The sequence below is a fragment of the Rutilus rutilus genome, assembly GCF_951802725.1.
Source record: "Rutilus rutilus genome assembly, chromosome: 3".
NCBI classification, from domain to species: domain Eukaryota; kingdom Metazoa; phylum Chordata; class Actinopteri; order Cypriniformes; family Leuciscidae; genus Rutilus; species Rutilus rutilus.
In genome coordinates, this window is record NC_140211.1 from 17549143 (window position 1) to 17572888 (window position 23746).

The 23746-nt window shown below is 37.5% G+C and overlaps 1 protein-coding gene across 3 annotated transcripts in view; it reads left to right on the forward strand.

Moving 5' to 3' along the window:
- The window catches only part of shroom4 (shroom family member 4), a 49853-nt gene that overhangs the window by 11498 nt on the left and 14609 nt on the right, over positions 1-23746 (forward strand). For 2 of the 3 annotated variants that reach the window (XM_084404669.1, XM_084404668.1), the window contains exon 2: positions 7316-7467. In XM_084404669.1, coding sequence (XP_084260795.1) covers positions 7316-7467 — 152 coding nt within the window. Of the gene's footprint in view, positions 1-7315; positions 7468-21864; positions 22289-23746 lie in introns of those variants that run through there. The other variant, XM_084404670.1, reaches the window with a different exon arrangement.

Sequence of the window (23746 nt, forward strand, 5' to 3'; positions counted from 1 at the left end):
TATTCAAAGACTTAACCCTCCCAGATTAGTGTCAGTCAAAATAAAATACTTATTCCAATTTTATGGAACATCATGTCATAAAATACAGCTTGATATGTCCATTCTGCACTCTTTTATCTATCACACGTTCACTCTCTCTGTCTGCATTTCACTTTGCCGCCAGCGTCCAAGTGTTTTCTATAAAAAGGGCAACTGTGTTCCCTGTGTTACCCTTGTTTCTTTGCCTGTTGTGGAATAGGCAATGCTTGGTAAGACTCTTCTGGTTTCTAGGCAGCTCAGTCGGACCGTTCATCTGTCCAGCTGTGGCATAATGGCGGGCAGTGAGCGACGCCCTGTTATTTATAGAGCGATAGAGGGGGTGACCTCATGCCGCCAGGGCTGATGCTGGGACTGGGAGACAGGGAGCCCATTCTTCACTGCTGCAGAGGTACGAGGTCCATATAGACCCTCTACTTACTGCAGATTGGTTTTCATGCGCATACTTTGATTAACGTGATGAATTCGAGAACTGATCTGATCCCTGATGTGTTGATCCAGGTAAACCTTCTGCATTGTTTAACAATTTAACCAAAAAAGTCTTTGTGTGAGAATTTTCTTTGTATGTTGGATTTTTGCATGTATTATATCAAGTTAATATATTAATGAGATAGCCAGCAGCAGTGGGCTTCTGTATGATAGTGGGAAAATATATATTTAATTTATTATTCTGGATCTGAATGCAGGACCTCTCCAATCATTTAGTCTGCTTGCCTGTCTCTTACAATCCACTACAAGCTTGCATCCAGATGTGCCTCCATCCAATCAAAAAATAATGGATAGAATCAAGTTTCCATCCTTTTTCATTTTATTTTTATAATCCATTTCACTTGGATCTACGTCACAATATAGAATAAATTATTTGGACTTTAACAGCAAAATTTGTTTTACTTGCAGTGGCGGTGCTAGGCCGGCACAGTCCCCCCAAGGATTTCCTAATCATTTTCCTGTTTTTTTTTTTTACTCTAAGTGTCACTTTCATTAAAAATAAAAATTTTATTAAAAACCTAACTAATAAAATAAGGTTTAATAATGTTTTGATGGAGGAGGAGTCAATTGCACGCTCAGGAATGGCGCGCATTAGCGAATGGAGATCATATTGAGCTCATCAACAGCGACCATAATGGAGCGCTATTAAATATGAACAAAAGATTGCGCAATTCAGACACATCTTGGAATAGCTTAGACGATAACAACAAACGTATTGTCCTCTTGTAATCTGCTATTGGTGAGTAGTTACCCTTATCTCTTTGAAGATTCACTCATGTTAGAAACAACAAATAATATAGATTTTAATATAAATTCATGTGCTTTGTTCGCCCTAGCCTAGCGGTGATGAAAAAGAGCAAATGTTGTTTTCGATCTTAACATACAGGCTAATGCGTTAAACAGGTGTCTTTTGCACCTCATCTGCTTTTCAGTTTCTTGCACCATGTCAAGTTAAAAGACACCCTGCACTCTTTTTCCATTTTTTTAATATTTTTTAAAGCACAAGTGCATGCCTTCATTTACCTTACTCATTATGTAGGTGGAACTGTCCATAGACATAATAAATACATAGACGCCTACATGTCTACGGGACTGTAAGTCGTTTCAATAAACCGCTATTGATTCAAAGGGCTGATAATGTAATAATAAAGATGTTCAGCGAAATTGATACCATGCTTAATAACTGCATACTTTACAATGTGACTTTGTAAATGTATAATTTAAGGTAAAATGGAAAATTAAATTAGTGCAATGTAAAAAATGCAGGGTACTGCAGTTATTGATGGACTACATTTTTTTCTTAGCACCCCCTTTGAACTATTTAGCCCCCCTTAGCACCCTCCCCCCCAAAATCCTGGAGCCGCCAGTGTTTACTTGTTTTTGGACATGCTATTGAATATGCCTGGTGGATGGCCAAATGGAAAAATGTGTGGGTGAAATTTTGACTTTGGCCAGTAAGTAACCACCCCTAACCAACCTAGAAAACTAACTACTCACCTTAGCAACTAATTGTCAGTGCCTTGACCAATACCTATGTATAACAGAGTTTTGCCCTCACTCAGGACTAGAGACCTCATATGAACTTGGTCTTTTTTTAATGTTAACCTATTTAATACTAGATTGTATGCAGTGTGTAGTTCTGGGTCAGCCCACATGTCCTTTGTGCTGAATTTAGCAAACATATTGTAGTGGGAGAGGTGAAGACTAGCTTGCTTCATCACTGTCCGACACTAACAGACACCCCTCCCTCCTGCGGTCTCTGAGCTTGGGAGTGGAAATGCATTTTTCGGTACACTGACAGCATAACTAGGAATTGCCTTTCAAAGCCGTTATTGTATTAAAACTATTCCCATCCTGGGACTTATAATTTTCGAGTCCTTCTCTTGTAATTTAAGGCGTTTCTCGCCTCCTCTAGCTAAAAAGCAGACCGTATTTTATCTTGAAAAGGAGTGATTGGAAAGGAATCACAGTGGTGCCGTTTGTTTGCTGTAGCCTCTGCCCTCACTACTCATGTTGGGTGTTTTTATAAACAAAAAAAGTCTCAGACAGAAAGTTCCCCCTAACATTCACCTCCTCAGCCATATTTTCCAACAGGTCTCTTTTGAAGAATGGGTACGGAAAATCTTATTCTTCGCATGGCATGTAAGGAGTGGTCACTCCTGAGGGAGATTAAAGGAATGGGGAGACCGAAAGGGATTTGTCACGTAGGACTGTTCAACCCTCCATAAAGGTCTCTTTGTGAACTTTATTTCACGATCACCAGGGAGCAAGTCAGTGCTCATGCCCAAGCCAAACAAGCACTCGTACACACACACACACACACACACACAGGTCTGATGGAACATAGGTGTGGTTGCAGTTATTTTTATCAAGCCTCTAAGGAGAACATGAGCTCAAGGGAAAGGAAAGAAAGAGTGGGAGAATGAGACTACTGGGTGGGCATACAGGAAGGGAGAGAGAGAGAGCGAAGGATGGAGGTTCAGTGAGGTCCATGTGGTGTGTGCACCAGCTGATGCCAACAGTTTGACAAAAGTTCTTCACTCTAGGTTTTCTAAATAATTCAACAAGATCTGAGAGCGAACACGCACGGTTGAAGTGCCATTACATCATGGCCCCGGGTACCCGTTAAACAGATTTAGTGGAGGATAGCGGGTGAATGCTCTTTTATCTTCATTCCCTCTCATTTTATTTTGGTTTCCCGGTCTTCCTCACAGGGAGTTTTTTTGGAAGTTCTGAGCACTTTGGAATCTTATGAGGTAAGAAGGTGCGTGTGAGTTTGTTTTATTGCCAAGGGGGCACTCGTGCATGCCTGCCAACTATGTGAATTTGTTCTTTTTGTGCAATAGTGTTACATATCCGGCCATAAAACATACCTGTTATGAGGGTTACCGGGCTTTTTCCAGTGGAGTATATGCAGCAGATTGGATTTTAGGGTGGAAAAAGGCTGTATTTGTTTTGAGTTTGATTAACTAATGGAAGGTCAGGCTACATCACTTCTCTCCTGCACCAATGCACCTGGAGAACATACTGTACACCGGTTTCATTTAGACTCGCACAGAAGGTTTATTGGATTTGCTGCATAAATTCAGGTCAGAGATGGTACACTCATTCAGTCAGTTGAAAACCAAGTGGAAAAATAATTATTCAACCTGTGTCATCTGTGTTGCATGTACAAACAAACACGTGCAACCTCTCAGAATTGAGATGAAGCCCCTGTGGTCCAGGCTGAAGGGCTTTGCGGATGTTGATTGTGGTATCCGTAGAAACAGTCTGTTTGGAGCAGATGGGAAGGAAGAATGGAGCAAGAAAGAGCAATGTCCTCAGCGAGGCTGTAATTGTGACCATACATCTGAATAATGTTTCCATTACATGCAACCAGCCATTTTGCATCTTAAACCAGCCAAATACATTAGAAAGAGCCCTCATTCACTGATAGACAGTCCTTCAGTCAGCATCTCTGAGTGATGTTATGTCTTTTCTCCTCAGGATGTGAAGAACAACCAGAGAATATCCTGTAGTGTATCCAAAAGTTATTTAAAGGCTAGAGCCAACGAGTTAAACGCACTGCAAAAACTAGCCCAACAGACTCTGTTAGATGGCCTGACATTGGACTCAGAAAGTCATTAACTGTAACTTTTAGTCTTGGGGATGCAATATTTCTGTCTTCATCTGCTCTACTGTGTCCCAAAACCATCTCTGGTCTCTTTTGAAGTCTTTGCTCTTTCAGGTCACATGAGTTGACTAGTGAACCGCCTGGCCACCTGAAATCTGACTTGATGATCTCCGCAGATTTCCACAAACATCCGTCATTCACAAAGTTGCCCGTGCATGTTCGGTTATTAAACATGTTTGGCTGATTTGATTATGCTTTCAGCTACCGGGTTTAATTATTTTATCCCTTATAAATTAATTTCACATAAATTTTGCAGATTTTCACCCAAGATCAGCACAGAAAATGCAAAAACGTCTCCAGATTCTGTCTGGGTCTGCTTATGAGACAAAAATCTTACTGAATATTTTGTGAAGTATGAACTCTTCCCACATCCTGACACTCACTGTCCCCCACTGAGCATTTTATTCAGGCTGCATGAATATTCCCTTTATGCCCCTCTGGACACGTTCTATCTTTGATCTCCCCAAAAACCACGCTCAAATATTCCTGCAATGCTCACCGCATACGAACATTCACACACAACACATGTGCATCTGTTTACTCTACAATGCAGACCGACAGTTGGCATTGGATGAGTCTTACAAAAATGGTATAGTGTGTGAACATGTTTCAGAAAGATTTGGTTTCATTGTTGAAACACGGGGCTCACTTGTTACAAAATGGTGGCATGTGAATCCGAGCATGTTTTTTTTTTACTCTGAAGCAGAACCGGTAAACATACTCAAGACAAAGTCAAGAAAAAAATAGCCTGTTTTTGTGATGTTGCATGCTGAATATAAACCTATTTAAGACAATCTTTTGTCATATGCAGTAGGCTTTTACAATTTCTTGATTTTTCTCATGATTTCTTTATTTTTAGTTTTACATTTATGCATTTGGCAGACACTTTTATCCAAAGTCACATCCCTGGGAATTGAACCCATGACCTTTGTCGTTGCAAGCACCATTTACTGTTTAAACTACTATTTTAAGTTGCAGCTTAAAATAATGGAGTGTTTAATTCCATTAAATCCCATTGTTTAAAAAAGAATGTCTGGCTATGTGATTTATTTACAATTTGGATGTAAATTTGAACCGCTCTGTAATCTAAATTAGATTTTATGGCAATCAAGTAAAGTTTATACAGTAGTTCTCAAAAGTCCTGCTAATTCTCAAGAGCCAACTTCTACTAACCATTTTATATTTTATTGTATTTAAGAAAGGAAATACTCAATGTGGTTATATATTATATACTGTTTTTGTTTTTTTTTACACACAGGATAGCACTAAATACCAATATGCAAAGAAAAATGTAATTGATTTGCGAGCTAGATTTAAAAATAACTGTTAACACTTGTGTATGAAACTATCTCTGGGGCCGAATATGGCCCTCAGGCCTGTAGTTTGAAACCCCTGGTCCGCAGCATGACGGTAGCTGCTGTAAAGAGAAATGTGACTTCAATTTGAAAGCTTTGTGGTAGGGCTGCACAATTAATCGAATTTCTAATCGCGATTACGATTACGGGTGCCACGATTACGTAATCGTTCAAAGCCGCGATTACGAAAAAAAAAAAAAAAAAAAACTCTGCGTGCGCGTGTTTAGAGCGTTATGTTATGAGAGGCGAATCACAACTACTTCAGAAAACCCAGCACAATGGGAACTACCAGGCAGTGACGTATATGTATACTCTGAAATAAAAAGTATTTCACCTCAGAAAAACGGACGTTCCTGTCCTGTCAGCCGTTATACTGTACTCGTAGCGCACACTCTTCAATTGCACGCGCAAAGGCGGAGGCGCGCGCCGTGTATCGCTTCACTGTATATAAAGTGCAAAGGAAACTACGAGCATGCAACGTTGTTACGTTGTAAATTAGTAAGTCATGAAATAAAAGTAAAATACCAATAAATCACGTTACTGGTACGTCGTGTGTTAGCTGAGGAGGATTTGCATGCAGGTATGATTTTCATTCTATTCACCAGGAGCAGTTTCTATGTTTCATTAACAGTTCTTGTTAGTATTGTGTTTTCACCATGGTAACTGTCGTTTCAATATTAACCCCAAAATGCCACTTTATTTTCACTTTGTGTTATTTTTTTAATATGTTTAAAAGACTGTAGTGGCTCATACCAACATTGTATTAACAAAAGCCAGTTTGGGACTGATATTTAATAGCTTAGCATAGGCCTAATATTTATTTTTTAGTAGTCTTTACTATTAGTCATATTCTTACAATTTATGTCTAGGTTAAGTAAAGGGGGACAGTGTGTGTATGTGTGTGTTCACAATTTTTAAGTAAACATGTATAATAATATGCCTATATATATATATATATATATATATATATATATATATATATATATATATATATATTCAATGTAAATTGTGATAATCGTAATTAATAATCGCAATTACAATTTCAAGGGAATAATCGGCAATTATGATTTTTGTCATAATCGTGCAGCCCTACTTTGTGGCATTAGCTGTGTATTTTGATGGATGGATTTGTGTGAAGAGAAATGGGATTTAATGTAAGACCTAAAACTGAATATGATACTCTGTTGTAATGTATGTGTCCGCCAAACATGAAGCGTGTGCATTTATGTTAGAAGCTGAGATTTTACATGTGCGTGACTGAGTGAAAGTGTGATTGTGTATGTTTTGACTGGGCTAATATTTTGTGTATGGGATTTACTTGGCTTTTGGAGCTGATCTTTGACCCTTTGTTCTATTTTATGTAGGGAGGCTCCCTAATGGAATGACTTGGTATTGTGTGTCTGTACATATGTTTGATGAATGGCTGTGAACTCTGTGCATATACAGTACAACATTGTATGTATATTTGACTTCCGACCTCTCTGCCCCATGTTTTTAAAAGAGGAAGTGGTTACATGTGAAATGGACATGGCTGGGTGGGTAAACGTGCTTATCTGTAAGTAAGTTCTGTCAAGTGTGTGTGGGCTTTTCTGATTTAAGCGTTTAACCTCTATGTCCTCTTTGAGAGAGAATACGTGTTGCTATATGGCATTTTTTTCTCCAGAGGACTTCAGAAATGTCTTTTTTTTTTTCTTCTGTGGTGTGTGGACACAAAGCCCAACATTATATTTAACCTTAAACTGTTTTTGTCTCTTGCTTATAGATAGAAGATGGAGGAAAAGCGGCTCAGTGTAAGAAGTTGAGAGTGGGGGATGAACTGGTGAACATTAATGGCTCTGCTCTCTACGGCTCCCGTCAAGAAGCTCTCATCCTCATCAAAGGTTCTTACAGGATTCTTAAAATCGTCGTCCGAAGGTATGCAGACACAGACATACACATTCGCTGACTTAAAGGATAATTCCGGTATTTAACACTTTGAGTCTATTTTGTAGTTTGTTTTGGATGAACAATAGTGGTGGACAAAGAAATTTTGACAATGGTTCCTGTCTCGACTTTTTGACTATTTTAGAATTGCCCATGACCGCTTTAGAATGGGAGTCTATGGCCATGCACAAACATCTCCTTAAAACAACCCTTAACGTTCGTTTTCAAAACTGTGCAACTCACCGAGTGGTTAGTGGTGTTCGTTGATGTTCCAAAACAAGTAGAGTAGCGAAATACAGTTTCTGTCGTGTTTTATTTTGCATTTTGTAAAATCCCATTGATTTCTGTTGGAGGACTCATTGCTCGTTGATATTACTGCGCTACCGGGAACGGAAAAGACGCTTCAGACTCAAATATGGAGCGGAAGTTTATACGCGGTTGTGAGGTATCTGAAAAAATAGTTCCACTATAGAAAAATAAACGGATTGAAATCATACATTGCGCCGATATATTTGTTTTTAATCATCAACGAACACCACTAACCACTCGGTGAGTTGAACAGTTTTGAAAACGAACGTTAAGGGTTGTTTTAAGGACATGTTTGTGCATGGCCATAGACTCCCATTCTAAAGCGGTCATGGGCATTCTAAAATAGTCAAAAAGTCGAGACAGGAACCATTGGCAAAATTTCTTTGTCCACCACCATTTCTTTGTTCATCCAAAACAAACTACAAAATAGACTTCCAGAATTATCCTTTAAGTTTTGTACACGTTTACTGTTGTTCTGGGAATTTTCAAGGGTGAAATTCAGAAATTTCATTTGGTATCCACATGGTCAGGAATTTCATGTGGGGGCGAAATAATTATCTGTGCAGATTCTGCCTCGGGTTCGATTTTTCAAATTTGCTGCGTTGACCCACAGAAGGCTGCTTGGATTGAAAGTGACTTCTGTGTGAGCTTCATACATTGCTACACTATTCGGGGTTTCTGCGGGTCTTAAAAGTCTTAACCATTACCCAATTAAGGTCTTAAATCAGAGCAGAACATCTTAAATATATTAAGTCATGATGACATTAAATGTTGCATACATTGTAAAAAATGTATATCTTTCCTTACTATTTTATAATTCAATTATCTAAACACATTTAAACCAAGATGCATTCACTTGAGATGCAAATGTAAGATGAAGTCTTGAAAAACAAGAACAAATGTCATTGAGTTATGAAAACTTCCCTTTGAATTAAGTTTTTTTCTGAGCCCATTTGCAGATATTTGTTTGTTTTAATCATTAATAAAACAAATAATTTTCACAGAAAACAATACTTCATATTTTATGTCATTTTGTATCTCCAGTAAATGCATCTTAATTTAAGAATCTTTAGACATTTGCACTGGAAAACAAACTGGAAGACAAAAATACTAAGGGAGAACTTGTTCTTGCAGTGTGAACAGAAGATACAGTAAAATATATTTCCATATTCTAGTGGTTGGGAGCAGAGGTATTCAAACTACTTCTCTGTAAAATGTATAAAAAAGGAATGGATATCTCACTAGACATTTACAGAACATATTGACTTATTGTGTTCACTTCAGTTTATTGCTTAAAAATTCTTTACTTGGTCTTAAAAAAGTTTTAAATATACCTTCATTAAACCTGCACAAACCTTTCTATTGACAAGAGACAATGGTTGTTGTTTTTTTGCCCACCAAATTTCGTCCGGAATGTTATTGCACCTTTATATTGAAACTGCCATTTTGACACGCATAGTATATATGCTAACGTAAGATGCGGTCACATTTACCATTTATTAGTGAATTTTTATAGACAAAATCCAGTCATTTCATGCAAATTCGCCACTTTGAAGGGTTTGCAAGTGATTACTGTGCGAGCTTCAAACATCACTATACTATCAATAATATTCAATGTACTTTCTTTGCTCTCAAAATTATGCTAATATGATGATCGTGCCTTGAAACTGCCATGATCACACTGTAAAACTGACATTTTGACTTCTGAAACATCACACCTAGAGGATGTGACCAGGATATGCAGTGTTTCGCTGTGTGAGAGCATCTGCGCAGTGGCTAAATCCACCAGTAGCCTCTGATTATGTGTCAGTTGTTTATTTTAGCTGGTGTGATGCAAGCTGACATCAGCAGAGTTTGGCAGACAGGAGAGTTTTGTCACCCATGACAGATAAAATTGACTGACACACCCTGTTCGACTCACTCACAGTAGCCTGATCTAGAATCAGATCTTCTGATGTCAATATTACTCCTAGTTATCAGGACATGCATGTTTGAGCTGTATCCAGGTCAGTGTTGGTCCGTTCAGTCTGACCACAGGGGCTTTTCCCTTTTCCAGGCATGTGGAAAATCAAAGTGTCATGTGATAGCGCCTCACTGTGGCTGTGTGCAGAGGCGCAGTTGAGGCGTCTAACCAACACATGCGCACACTCGCAAACATTTGAAGAATTTTAGTGATGCACTCACATGCAGTTGGTGATAAATGTTTACCTTTTATTGCTAGATTTATGTGTGCGGGGTAAATGAGGTGCTGTGTTGTTGTTGAGTCTGGACTGGACGTCCAGTCGGCTGAGTCCTGCACATTCCAGTGTGTTGAGGCCTCACTGCATTAGTAGCTACCAGACAGCTGAGTGTACGTCCCACACTCCTCCCTCTTTCATCTTCTTTCTCCTCTCTCATTTATTTATACTGTCCTCCCTTCCTCCCACTCAATAAAGCCACAATCTCCTCTCTCTTCATTCTTTTCACCAACAGTCTCAGTAAAAAAAAAAACTTTCATAAAGCTTTCATAACCTCATTCTCTAGCTTAGATATTCTGTTACCACATTCTCTAACATCAATCTGTAGCCTCTCAGCATTTTCTAACTTGTATAACTCCATTTTTATGTCCCGTTTATAACTTTAAAAACCTTATTTTTATGTGTTGTTACAGACATGTGATGCACATTTGTTGTGTAAGTGTTCAAGAAAATGCAAAAAAAAAAAAAAAAGTATTACAAAAACCTTATTTTTAGAAAAATAATCTATCTCTGTTGAGCCGTATGACAGTTGGTCGGAAGTGATGGTTTATAGTTTTTTTTAAATATATATATTAGTGCTTTTTTTTTTTTTTTTTTTTACACGCCTATTATTTCACTTCAAAAGACATTAATTCATCAACTGGGGTTGTATGGATTACCATCATGTTTGTTTTTTGTGTGGTTTTTGAAGCGGCAACTTTTGGGATACTATCCACTTTCATTATATAGGCATCATTATATATATTATCCACTTTCGTTATATATATATATTATTTTCCTAAAAATCTTCATGTGTGTTCATCTGAAGAAAGAAAGTCTGGGACAGCATCTAGACATTTTTGTGTGGAGTACCCCTTGAACTTCATTTTATAGGCTCTCAACAGTTTATAACTTTTGAAAGCTTATTCTCTAACCTGATTATTCTATAAGATCTAGGGATGCACATTATATTGGTATAATATCAGTTACCTGCCGGTATTAGAGATTTACATTTTTACATTTCTAAATTTTACATTTAGATTACAAATGCTGTTACCTAACACATTTTTACTAACATTTTAGCAAATCTCTAAATATCCATTATTCATACTGTACATTATAATTTTCAATATAATTGTTTTTTTAGACTAAATTTAATTGATTTTTAATATCTACCATACTGGTATCAGCTAGAATTTTATTATTGATGTATTCCTAATAAACACATTCTTGAACCTCTTAAGTATGCTTTAACCTGTATACCCTTATTCTAAAGCCTTGAAACAGTTTCTAACTTTTATAATCTCATTCTCTTGCTTCAATACTCTTTAACTTCTGTGACCTCATTTTATAATCTCTCATCATTCTTTAACCTCATTCTCAAACCTCTCGACAATCATCTAACCTCTTGACATTCTCTATTTATCTTATCTGTTGTAAATAAACCAATTCAATATGCTGTTTATTTTTGTTCATACTCAAACACCAACCCCTCACTCTCACCAATCCCTAAGATTCTCAAAACACAAGAATTCTCGTGAGAATATATATATATATTTTTTTTTACAACAAAACACAACGTACTTGAGTGCACTTAAGGTAGAAGAATTTAGATTTACAGTCTCAGACTATAAACATGCTTTTAGCCAAAGAAAAATGTGAACTTTTAAACCTCCAGGTTTAGGATAGCCATCCAAACACCAGCTCTGCAGAAGCTAGCCACAGAGTCAGAGGTTCAGGAGTGAGGGAGAGGAGAGGAGTGTAGAGATGGAAAAAATTCCTTTTCTTTTTACATCCGTTTATTTGGCTGCAAATCAGAAATGCTGCAGTCTTTGTGTTATTACCCTGCCTGCGGTTTCTCTCTTGCTGTGGTTTTCTAGGGAGCACATCCTACTGTGTGTGTGTGTGTGTGTGTGTTGTATTTTTCTGTTTGTGGGTTTGATCCCTAGTCACACCAGTGGAACTGTGCCGGAGGCTCTTGAAGGAATCAGATTTGATTGTTGTACTATGCGGATAGACTGTTGCTGTATCTTTTTGCATGCAGCCTGTTTTTGTATAAAACTAATTGGTTGGATTGGTTAGAATGCATGTTTATTCATGCTTGGCAATCAATCTAACATAGGCACTGCTGTGTCATTGAAGAAGATCAGTCGCCGTTGCCGCCATGTTTTAAATCGTGTCTGCATTGTGAGGACATTCAAATGGCTTTACCGACTTTTCATAGTCACTGTTCCTCACCTTTAACCTTTAGCAAAAAAATCACTATTGACCTTTTCTGCATTATCGAGAATAGTTGTATCAGCTTTCTGTTGTTGCTGGTGTGTGTGTAAAAGAGAATCTTCATTTCTGGGTTATGGCTAAAAGGAAGGGGCTTAAGTATGACTTTGTGTATGTGAGGTTTTTGTAATGGTGTGTTTGTGTGTGTGTGCATCTTTGGACGTCAGTAGAGGTCACATGCATCACGCAGGGCTCATTTCCACCTCCATTTCAAGGCCAAGGAATGTATGACTATTCAGTCAGCACGATAGAGATGTTTTTTTTCTGTGCGTGTGTGTGTGTGTTTAATGACAACCTCCCTGCCAATCATTAGAAATGTAAAATTATACCAGCTAGTAACTGGGACTTGAGCCATTGATAGGCAGTTATTGAGAGAGAAAGAATGAGAGAGAGGGAGGGCAGCTCTCAACAGTGTTTGATGGCAGCGTCTCTGCTAATAGCGAAGCTGTACATTATTTAACTGCTTCAAAAACAGTGACGTTACCACTTCGCCACGGAGAAATGTCATGCAAATTTTCAGTTGTAAACTGTCATATGCATGCTAATAAACAACTAGTTAATAGTGAGAATTGGACCCTAAACTAAAGTGTTACCATTTTTTTTTTTATTTAGTTAATTAGGATTATGTTAATATAATCAAGGCTTATTGGGTCCCCTGAGAACTACTGGTGTAAAGAAATCTGTTTGAAATAACACAACTAATTTTATTGATATTTTTCAGTAATGACAGATTTTTTATCTATATTTTTGGATTAGAGCTGTTGTGTCCCCCGGCTTCTCTTTGTGAATGGGAAGGTGAGCTGTACAGTTAAAGGATGTTTGTGGTATGCCGTGTCCAGAGACACACCGTATTGTTTTCCTGCACACACACTTTCTATTGTTCTTCAGCAGCTGTCTGGAATGCAGATTTGATGCACTTTGTCCATTGGACCGAACTTATAATTGCGCACACTAATTCAGTGTTTGTGTCTTCAACTTGTGAGTTGCGAACTTGTTTAGTTAAGTATGAAAATGTATTATTCACACTGAAAGAGTACAGTTTGTCTATTGATGTTATATAAACCTGATGTGCTCTGTCTGGAAGTGTGGTGGTGCCCATCTTGCAACAGAGAACAGTGTGCTCCTAAAATTTCTGGATGTCTGGTTCCTCCTAGTTCCAACTCCCACTTCCTGTTACACATGCTGACTGTAATAGCAGCTTTAGGAGCTGAGCTGGGAACCATGGGACAGAAATGTTTATTTACAGTAAATAACCATTGTCAGGGGCGGAAGAACTGTTTTTAAATACATATTTTGTCCCTGACTTAAGCCAAGTCAGAAACACAGACCTTATTTGGACTGCGAGCGTATACGTTTAAGATATTTAGATTCACACACTCATGCTCAGACTTAAAGGAAGGGTAGGTCTTTACAGGAAAGCCACGTGAGGGAAGGGAAGTGTTGCTGTCTTGCTTTGGGATATACGTCTGGATTTATTGAGCAATTGGCACACCATATGTCAGAAAAAAAAAAACTACTGCAATAGATTATCCATACATAACAGCTTACATTTGAAAGGTGCGGTGTCATTTCTGACCTGCTAGTGGTACCAAATGGAATTGCAATAGTCATTCCCCAATTTCTTTTCAATCAGAATATTTGGATTTTGATGTTGTTTAGACCCCAGAAATATCTTATTTTGTTCTACCGAAGACAGTAATATAGGTATGGAACAACTGTGAGTAAATGAAAACCGAATTTTCAACCATACCTTTAAACCACCCCAGAGTGACTCACGACTTTGCTTGAGCCAGAAATTGACATGTACATGTTGGGCTGCTCAAACAAACAGGAATATTTTGAAATCGCAGTGTTCACATTATTGGGTGTACTTCAAATAAATGTATTACACACATTAACTTTAATCATTACCAATGTTCCATGTCTCAGCATTTCTTGCAGCGTTTAAATAGAAAAAGAGCAGTTAATAAGTGATACTTTTAGCCATGTGCAAATCGCATTACAGGAACCAATGGCTGTAATCTACTGTAAAAGCCAACTGGCTAAATGCTGATATAAAACTGTAAGCACCACTTCTCTCTTGAGGAAATAAAGTGTGGAGAGCCACTTCAGTAATCATCTATCAAAGGTTGCCTGGTCTCTCAGGGAGAAACCCCAGTTGCACTTCACTCTATGAGTTTATGATCTTGTGGTTTGGAGAGGCCGTGGAGGAGAGTTATGAAGGACAGAGACAGCAAACTCAGGAAGCTTCAAGAAAAAGCAGTTTCACGGTAAGACCCTGTCCGCTGTGCTAAGGAACAAGAAAGAACAAAGGAGACTCAATGCCAAAACAATGGACATTCCTTGCATTCCCAAGACCACCACCCCCCTCCTGACTTTCCACATATTAAGAACAAAACTCTAAGATCTTTCAGACTCCAAAACTTTCCACATGCCAGCCTCAGTGTATGGTGTTATTGTATAATATGTTTTTGATCAAATTTGAATGCACAGAATTTATAGTTTATGGCTTGCTGTGCTGTTTTTTGTTAAGAAAATGTGTTGGATTTCTGTATATGTTTATATTGAGGATGCATTGGTAGTCGATAATTATTTGAATGTTTTGGCCGACAATATGAAAAATGGATAATCATTTTGAGATTTGCTAAAGATGTTAAATTTAATAACATTGTTTGGCATGGTAATGGGTATGACAATGTTCATGTGTTTGATCTTGGCCGAATAGATCTGCTATGCTGCTGCTGTTGGTTATTGCTGCTGCTTCTGCAGAGCAAGTATGGGACTTGCTACTGCCAATACATACATGATGGTGCTGTGTGCAAGAAAGACATGCTGCTAGTGTTGTCACCAGGGTTTGAAATGAACTTTTTCACTCACCAGGCAATTTGGCTACAAAATGTTTAAGTTACTGGCCATTCAGAACTTCTACTAGCCAAAAGAAAATGAACCAGATTAACTATGTCACAGCGTATATATATATATATATATATATATATATATATATATATATATATATATATATATATATATATATATATATAATAAAATAAAATTTGGAATTCATACATTCATTTCTTATTCAAACAATATCCTGTCATCCAGCCATCTCCTCCCCTCCTCTTTCATCCTCCACCAAAAATGTATTTTATGTGGACCGATCAATACAGTACAAAGAACATAAAAAAATGTAGGATGTCGAAAAATAACATGTCTTTTCTGTTAACCAAATGCTTTTTTATCTTTGCTATTGCATCAATGCAAATGAATAAGCGCCCCGTTATTTGTTGCGTAGTGGCGGGCATGTTCATGTTCATGTGGCGTTACCCGCCACAGTTCATTTTTATCCACATTTGGCGGGTGTTCATTTCAAACTCTAGTTGTCACGATACTGGAATTTCCAACTTCGATACGATACCTTGAAAATAGTATCTCGATATTCTATACCATTTTCGATACCACGGGGAAAACTGCCATATATACCGCCATACAGATAGTTAGGGTAATTTTGTTGTAATAGCTTAAACAGGTCAGGAAGGCTTTATTTGAATAGTTGAACTACATTTATAGAAAAAAAAGTAAACAGTCAGTAATAAAATAAGAACAAATAAACAAATTGCAAATGATGGCACAAGTAAATGCAATAGAATAAAGAGACATATTATATAAACATGGCTTTAAGTTTTTCAGGTGGAAACTACTACAGAAATGAAAGTAATCAAATGTAAAATAACACTATAGTTTTCATTGTAAAAGTTTAAAAAATATGCTCACAATTTAAGTTACAAAACAAGAAGAGTAATTTTCTCTGTCTTTTGTTCTTTGATTAACATGACAGACAGCACCAGGTTTATTAAGCTGTTGTCACTTTAAGAGATTATGCACGGATCCAATATACTGTTACACAACATGCGTTTTCTCTCAACTATTTACATTTAGGTTCCAAAACTGTCAGTATTTACCCGAATACCCGGCAAGACGGCATTTTGATATATATATTTTTTTTATGTATTTGACCGTTTAAGCACAATAAGCCACGAAAAATACTACTAAATAACAAAAAATATGCGCAATACCAGCACTATTCAACTAGAGCGAATGAGACAAGTGAATGAGGAGGCGAGTGTGTGTCAAAATGTCAATTCTCTATCGGAGAGATGAGAGTGTGAGAACGCACAGCTGTTATCAGTGTATCGATATTGCAGAAAAGGAGTATTGGAACCGTTTCAGATATTTCAGTATCGATATGTATCGAATCGATACATATCGAAATATCAATATTTTTTATAACACTACATGCTCCTGCTGCACAATATAGCCTACATGAATTACCCATTGCAGATCAGGTGGAGCTGGGGAAGGTGTAGGGTTTCTGAAAGCGTGCTGCAACTGCTACAGTATATGCTGACCGCTGACCAAGTATTTGAAGGTTGAGCAGCAAGCTTATTGGCTACTGATACAGCAGGAACCAATCAGCTGTGCAATAGAGAGAATGATGTGATTGCAAGCAGATTGAGATAATGGCCTATCAGCCTCCGCCATCTAGAGTTTTTATGACAGATTTATATTTTAGTGGTAATGGACAAAGGCGTGCTCCTCTTTCTGGAATATGTCAAGTGATCAATCCAGACAGTACCTCTTGTGTGGGTTCATCTTTTGGGATTGCATTACGGTGGGACTGCGTACATCGAAATGGCTTCCTTTTTTAGTAATAGGTCAAGTAGCCCAGGGTTCTGCACCGTAGTCCACCTTCTCTCATCACAGTAAAAACGTTCTGTGGTATAACTCTGATATACTGGACATGTGGACAAGATGTAGGCCATCAGTTAGATTAACCTCTGTTCAGTTGCCAGGGAAAGAGTAAACGAATTGCGGTGTTAACATGAGTGTAGACTGTGAAGCCTTGTGAACTGCTCTGCATCTGTTTTAACATCTGTTATTTTAGTTTGTTTAGAGCAGTTTGTTATTGAGTCTGCAATCTCCCACACTTTTATTCATTCACTTTATGCTCTTGTGATTGAAAGGCTACTGGGGTCATGACTTGGTACATCTCTCTGCTATTTTTTTTCTGTCCATAATAGTTAGGAAGGGTTTGATGTGGCTGATAAGCTTTTAGACTGCGATGCATTTTTTGCATGCTTTCTTTCCCCTTGAAAAATACTTTAAAATCAGAGTGAAAGAGAATCCAAAACAACAAACATGCTATTGTGCTGGAGAGCCCAACTCTTGACTGCTCCCTTCCTGGACTGGGCTTTTCGTTGTGTCCAACTGGTAAAAGCCTGGGTGATTAAATGGAATGCAGCCTGTGCGTCTCGCTCGCTGTTTTCGGGAAACAGGCAAACAAATGATGATGATTGCACCGACTGAAAGTGGAGAGTGGTGTGCATGCATGCGTGCTTGCTTTATTTATTTATTTATTTATTTATTTATTTATTTATTTATCAGGGATGATACAGAATGAAATTGTTGCATATACAGTCATTTTTATGCAACATTAGCTAATAGCTAATTTGAGGTCTAATGTCCATTAATTTAGGGATATACAAATTAATGAAACATGGTGCAATGTTTAAAAATACATAGTAGTACCATGAAACTATTTTGTACTTTGTTAGTACAAAGAAGTTGAAACCGTTGACCAGCTGGATCCTAGCAGAAGTAGTATTAGTCCAGTCATTTTAAGCCAAAATGGGGGTCAACCTTGAACAAATTGCAACAGAAGCAAACTCAACTGATTTTGTATCCTCAATATGTCCTGAGTAAGGAAAAAAAAGCCCCGAAGAATCCCATTATGGGAAAGTTTCGAAAAAGACCCAAATATAGCCTATTCATACGCCTATTCATTCTTTTTCTTACGTGAATAAGGTAACATTTTTAACCTTTAGATATCACCATGAAAATGACTGTGTTGATTACTTGCATCAAGACAAATACAAAATGTATTACAAGTTTTTTTAAATGGTTTGTTAATATGGACAAACGGTGCATAATTTAATTACGTATGTGCTAATTTGCATAAATATCACAACAGATCTAAACATTGGGTATAGCCAGGTGAAAATGTCTTGTTGAATCTTGTTGACACATAACAGTAAAATACTTAATGTTAAGGTCTGAATGGAACCCATTTAGGCTACCCATGAGCATTAATACACAGAGGCAGGAAGAAGTACTTTAGAAACCAGCCTTTATTCATTTTTAAGAGATGGGGTTTGGGGCTGGGTCCATGGGACTGTTTCTGGGGGACGAGCATGAGGGAAGAACTGGAGACAATGGTAAGGCGAATGCAGAAGACAAAAGGTCGGCAAAATAAAAAGTGAATCCCCAGAAACAGTCCCACGGACCCAGCCCCAAACCCCATCTCTGCAAAAATAATGAATAAAGGCTGATTTCTAAAGTACTTCTTCCTGACTCTGTGTATTAATGCTCATGGGTAGCCTAAATGGGTTCCATTCAGACCTTAACATTAAGTATTTTACTGTTATGTGTCAACAAGATTCAACAAGACATTTTCACCTGGCTATACCCAATGTTTAGATCTGTTGTGGTATTTATGCAAATTAGAACATATGTAATTAGATTATGCACCGTTTGTCCATATTAACAAACAATTTTTAAAAACTTGTAATACATTTTTTGTTTGTCTTGATGCAAGTAATCAACACAATTTTCATGGTGATATCTAAAGGTTAAAAATGTTACCCTATTCACGTAAGAAAAAGAATGAATAGGCGTATAGACTATATTTGGGTCTTTTTCTAAACTTTCCCCTGATGGGATTCTTCGGGGCTTTTTTTTTTCCTTACTCATGACATATTGAGGATACAAAATCAGTTGAGTTTGTTTCTGTTGCAATTTGTTCAACCTTTTTTCATAAAATGACTGGACTATATTCCCAGATCTCAATTACAATCTGTGCAAATCGCTATAGAAATGCTATATTCTTGATCTCAGTGTATTATTCTTGAACATTAACATATACTTGGATATGGGCATGGTAATTTATGTATTCCCTACAATAAGAGAGAGAGGGCTTCTAACGAACTGTGTCGGTTGTGAAAACAAAAGAGAGAGGAAGGATCTTTGACTAGAACTTAGCATACAGTATACTGACTCATGTGCGTGTCAACAATGTTTCTTACAATAACGAGTGACATCACACCTTAAGATAATTTCAGTTTATGGTTTAATTACCATTCTTTGCTACCACACACACAATCTTAGTTCCTATAAAGCATGTAAAAGTTAAACTCTACAGCTACCCATAATAGTTTGAATTGGTGTCACATAAGGGCTTAACCCTGGGTTGATGTGTTTTTAAACCCAGAGTTAAGGCTAATTTTAGGTAATGTTCCACACTCTTGTGCAGTGCTAACCTCAAATTTGTGTTGTCAAAGATATATGCTGTCTCCCAATTCGCCTTCTTCTATGGCCTAAAACAATGTACACTTTTTTTGTGAGGAAAAAGTACATACTTTTGGGTGTGTAGCAGAATAATTTTTTATTGTAGTTCTGAACCAAAACTTCCTCAAAAACGGTTGTAGGTAACATTAGTTGTTAAAGTGTGCATGGATCTGCACATCAAATTTCCACCGGAAATAGTAGACCATCCGAGTACTACCTTTGGTACCATTTAAACTTAAACTTACAGTTTTGGACGCAATAATGGTAATTTCGAATACCATTTAGGATGGATAGTATGCAAATCGGGATGCAGTAATACAGAGTGACACAATAGGGCTTTTCACACATTAAATATTTAACCCTGGGTCATTCTAAACCCTGGGTTATCTTGCTTCACGTTTCACACTGGTCATAATTTACCCATGGGGTTAACAATTAATCCTGGGTATTCATAAACTGATGCTTCACATTGTATATTCCTAAACCCTGGGTTAACGTTCTTATTTGCATATTTACGGTGTCAGTGTCATTGATTGGATGAACGCAGCATGCGACAGCATTTGTTTGCCTGTTTACATAAAAGCTCTAGCATTGCGCCTCCTCGTACTGCCGACTGTACTTTCGAATTATACTGAATGGACTTTTCGGAATATAAAGGTAAGAATAAAATGGTCTCCTCTTCACTCAAATTGTCATGTTTTCTGTCAGCATTTTTCCTCTCAAACACAGAATTTACAGGTTATATACAATGTGCTTTTTTCGTAACTGTCCAAAGCACGCAAATATGCGGTTGCTAAGCATCAAGCTGTAACATTCTAACACTGCATCGTTTCACACTGTACAAGTTTGGCACCACAATGCGGTGTGGGTTAAATGCAGTGTGAAAAGCCCTAATGTGGTGCTATAACATTAACCCAAGTTGCTTAGCAACAGACAACCATTCATAAATTGCCTTGATCCTTACATTATTAAACATTCATGACTTCGTACTGGAATAGAAACTTTCACTCCTCGTGTTTAGGTTTGGTGTCTGTGGGAAATTGTTACAAATGTCAAACAGTGACTTCAAACATTTTAACTAGTGCAGTGAAGAGCATTATTTGCAGAGAGAAACGTGTTTCAGAAGATTTAAGCAGTGCGGATTTTTCCACAGATGGACAAACAGTTATTAAAACATGTCCATGTTCCAAACCTGTATGACTTTCTTTCCTCTGTGAAATTAGCAGAGATATTTTGAGAAATATTTCAGTGTTTTTTCCCTCAGTGTTTTGTCAATGGGCAACATTCTTCTGTCTACTCATACAGATTTGGTACAGCATGTTGTGAACAAAAAATAATTTAACTCTTGACACGGTGTTAACAATTCAACTGAAGAACCCATTAGTGGGAGGTTGTGCTACATTATAATTTGTCCTACACATGATTGTTGGGTTTTCCGTTTATTCAGTGTTGTAGTTGTTAATCAGACTGACCCCGATATGACTTTTATCAGCCCTTCTGATTTGAGCAGGAAAAGCTGTTTACTAAGCACAGCTGATATGAGTTAAATTCTATTTTATTCTCTCTCTCTCTCAGGCAGTTTCTGGAATAACAAAACACACACTGTTGCTTCTATGTGCTTTGCATTGTTGTGCTTTCTACACTATTGAAAAGAGCAAGAATACATGTACCTGGCCTCATGCCCCAGGGACAATGCACCGTTTCAATCATTTCGTCTTATACCACCAATTTGTTTCCCTTTTTTCACATACAGTATATCCTCCTTCCTCTCTCTCTCTCTCTCTCTCTCTCTCTCTCTCTCTCTCTCTCTCTCTCTCTCTCTCTCTCTCTCTCTCTCTCTCTCTCTCTCTCTCTCTCTCTCTCTCTCTCTCTCTCTCTCTCTCTCTCTCTCTCTCTCTCTCTCTCTCTCTCTCTCTCTCTCTCTCTCTCTCTCTCTCTCTCTCTCTCTCCCCACCTCCCCTCACTCTCTCACCACTGCTGGCCGAAATTGACTGCTCTCCCAGGGAGACAGGAAGCGGCCCTCACATTTTTCCCCCATTCAAACAATAATAGGAGAGAATGCTAGGTATTATTTTAGCAGTGGCTTGCCGCTTTATCTCCGCCAAACATAGTTTCCTCTCCGTCTGAGCACCGCTTCCTCTCCCTCTAATGTCATTAGAGAGAGTGGGTGGGAGGCTGTGTATGTGAGCGAGAGAGAGAATATGCTGTTTAGTGGACTGAATGTTTGGTCTTCAGTTGTAACTTGAAATATTGAGAGAGAGAGAGAGAGAGAGAGAGAGAGAGAGAGCTGCTGTTTGAGAGGGGAAGTGGGGGGAGTGTTTGTCTGTTAATTTTTCCTGGACTAGGAATCTGGTCAGAGCCTCTGGCTGCCTCATTACAGCTAAATGACCACCAACCTTCACTCATGTGAGCGCTGAAGTCGTTAGGGTCCTGATAAAGATTGACCACTCACAGCAGACACAGACCTCAGGGTTGTCCTTTGACACGAGACGTCTACTGATGGTTTAAACTTGAACTTCATCTTGAACCTGTAGCTGAAAAGTCTTGGATTGGATTCATCTCAGAATATTTGTCTTACTGTGAGAACATCTGGAGTTGTGTCAAGTGCTGTGAGTATCTAAATAAGTTTCGTATTGCACAGAAAACCCCAAGTGGGAGTCAAACCAGCACTAATTTCAACCTGGTTAGCCTGTTTCTGTTTGGTGCATTTCACTGGAACAGTACTGCCGTGCTAAGGCAAATGCAGTAACTGCACCAACACTGAAACTGAGAAAAATGGTTTCAGAGTTTGTTTTTGTTTTGTTTTTTGTACATTTTGGATTGCTTTGGTAGTTTTATGTTTTCTGTGAATCTGAACATATTGAGCCAAAACTCCATCTCAGGACAGATCATAGTCTACCCAATTTCAGTCATAAATTAATTTAGACAAAAAGTTATCGTGTCTGTGTTGAGGATCAGCTTGGTGTTATGTTTGATCAACAGTGTTTATTGGACGAGGATGACAATGCGAATATAGCTATGAGCTGTCTTGTGAAAACTTGAACATCCTGAGATTGCAAAAGTTTTTTAGGCAAAAGTGTTAATTGGGATGAAATGTTAATTACATTTATTGTTTATAGGTTTCTGAAAGAGACATATTTCTACATTTTGATGTGCCTCTGGGTTTATGCTTTAATTAAAAAAAAAGAAAATTCTCTGTTTACTAAATGTCATATTTGCTTGTGTGGTAGGTGTGTGTTTTTAATGTATATTCATTTGTTTAATTTGTTGTATTAGAGTAAATATTCTTCTTCTTGCTTACCTCACTCTGACCTCACTCTATTAAATAGCAGATATCGCTTTGTTTCACAAGTGTTTTAAGATCAGTAAGGTTTTTGGATTTTTTTTTTTCAATAAGGATGATTAAATTTGTCAGAAGTGACAGTAAAACATTTATAATGTTTCTTAAGATTTATATTTCAATTAAATGCTGTTTTTTTTTAACTTTCTTTAATATTCATCTAATTCTGAAAAACATAATCCGTTTCCACGAATATATTAATCAGCACAACAGATTTCAACATTGATAATAATAAGAAATGTTTCTTGATCAGCACATCAGCATATTAAAATGATTTCTGAAGGATCATGTGACGCTGAAGAATGGAGTAACGATGCTGAAAATTCAGCTTTGCATCACAGGAATAAATTACATTTTAAAATGTATTCAAATATAAACCAGTTATAATTTTTAACTATTTTCATTGTAAAATATATATATTTTTTTTTTTTACAGTATTGCTGTTTTTACTGTATTTTTAATTAAATAAATGCAGCCTTGGTGAGCATAAGAGACCCCAAACTTTTGAATTGTAGTGTATAATGTCTCCTGTCCTGTGCGTTATACCAAAAGATTGTTTTTCCTTACATATTGCATTTTTGCTTCTATTCTTTTCTAGCCTCTCGTGGAAAAACTTAAATTATTATTAGTTGAATAATAAGCTCTTAAAAAACATTGTTCCCTCTGGATCATTATTTCCTTCTGGAATGTTTGTGAATACTGTACTCCTGTCAATGGAACTGATGGG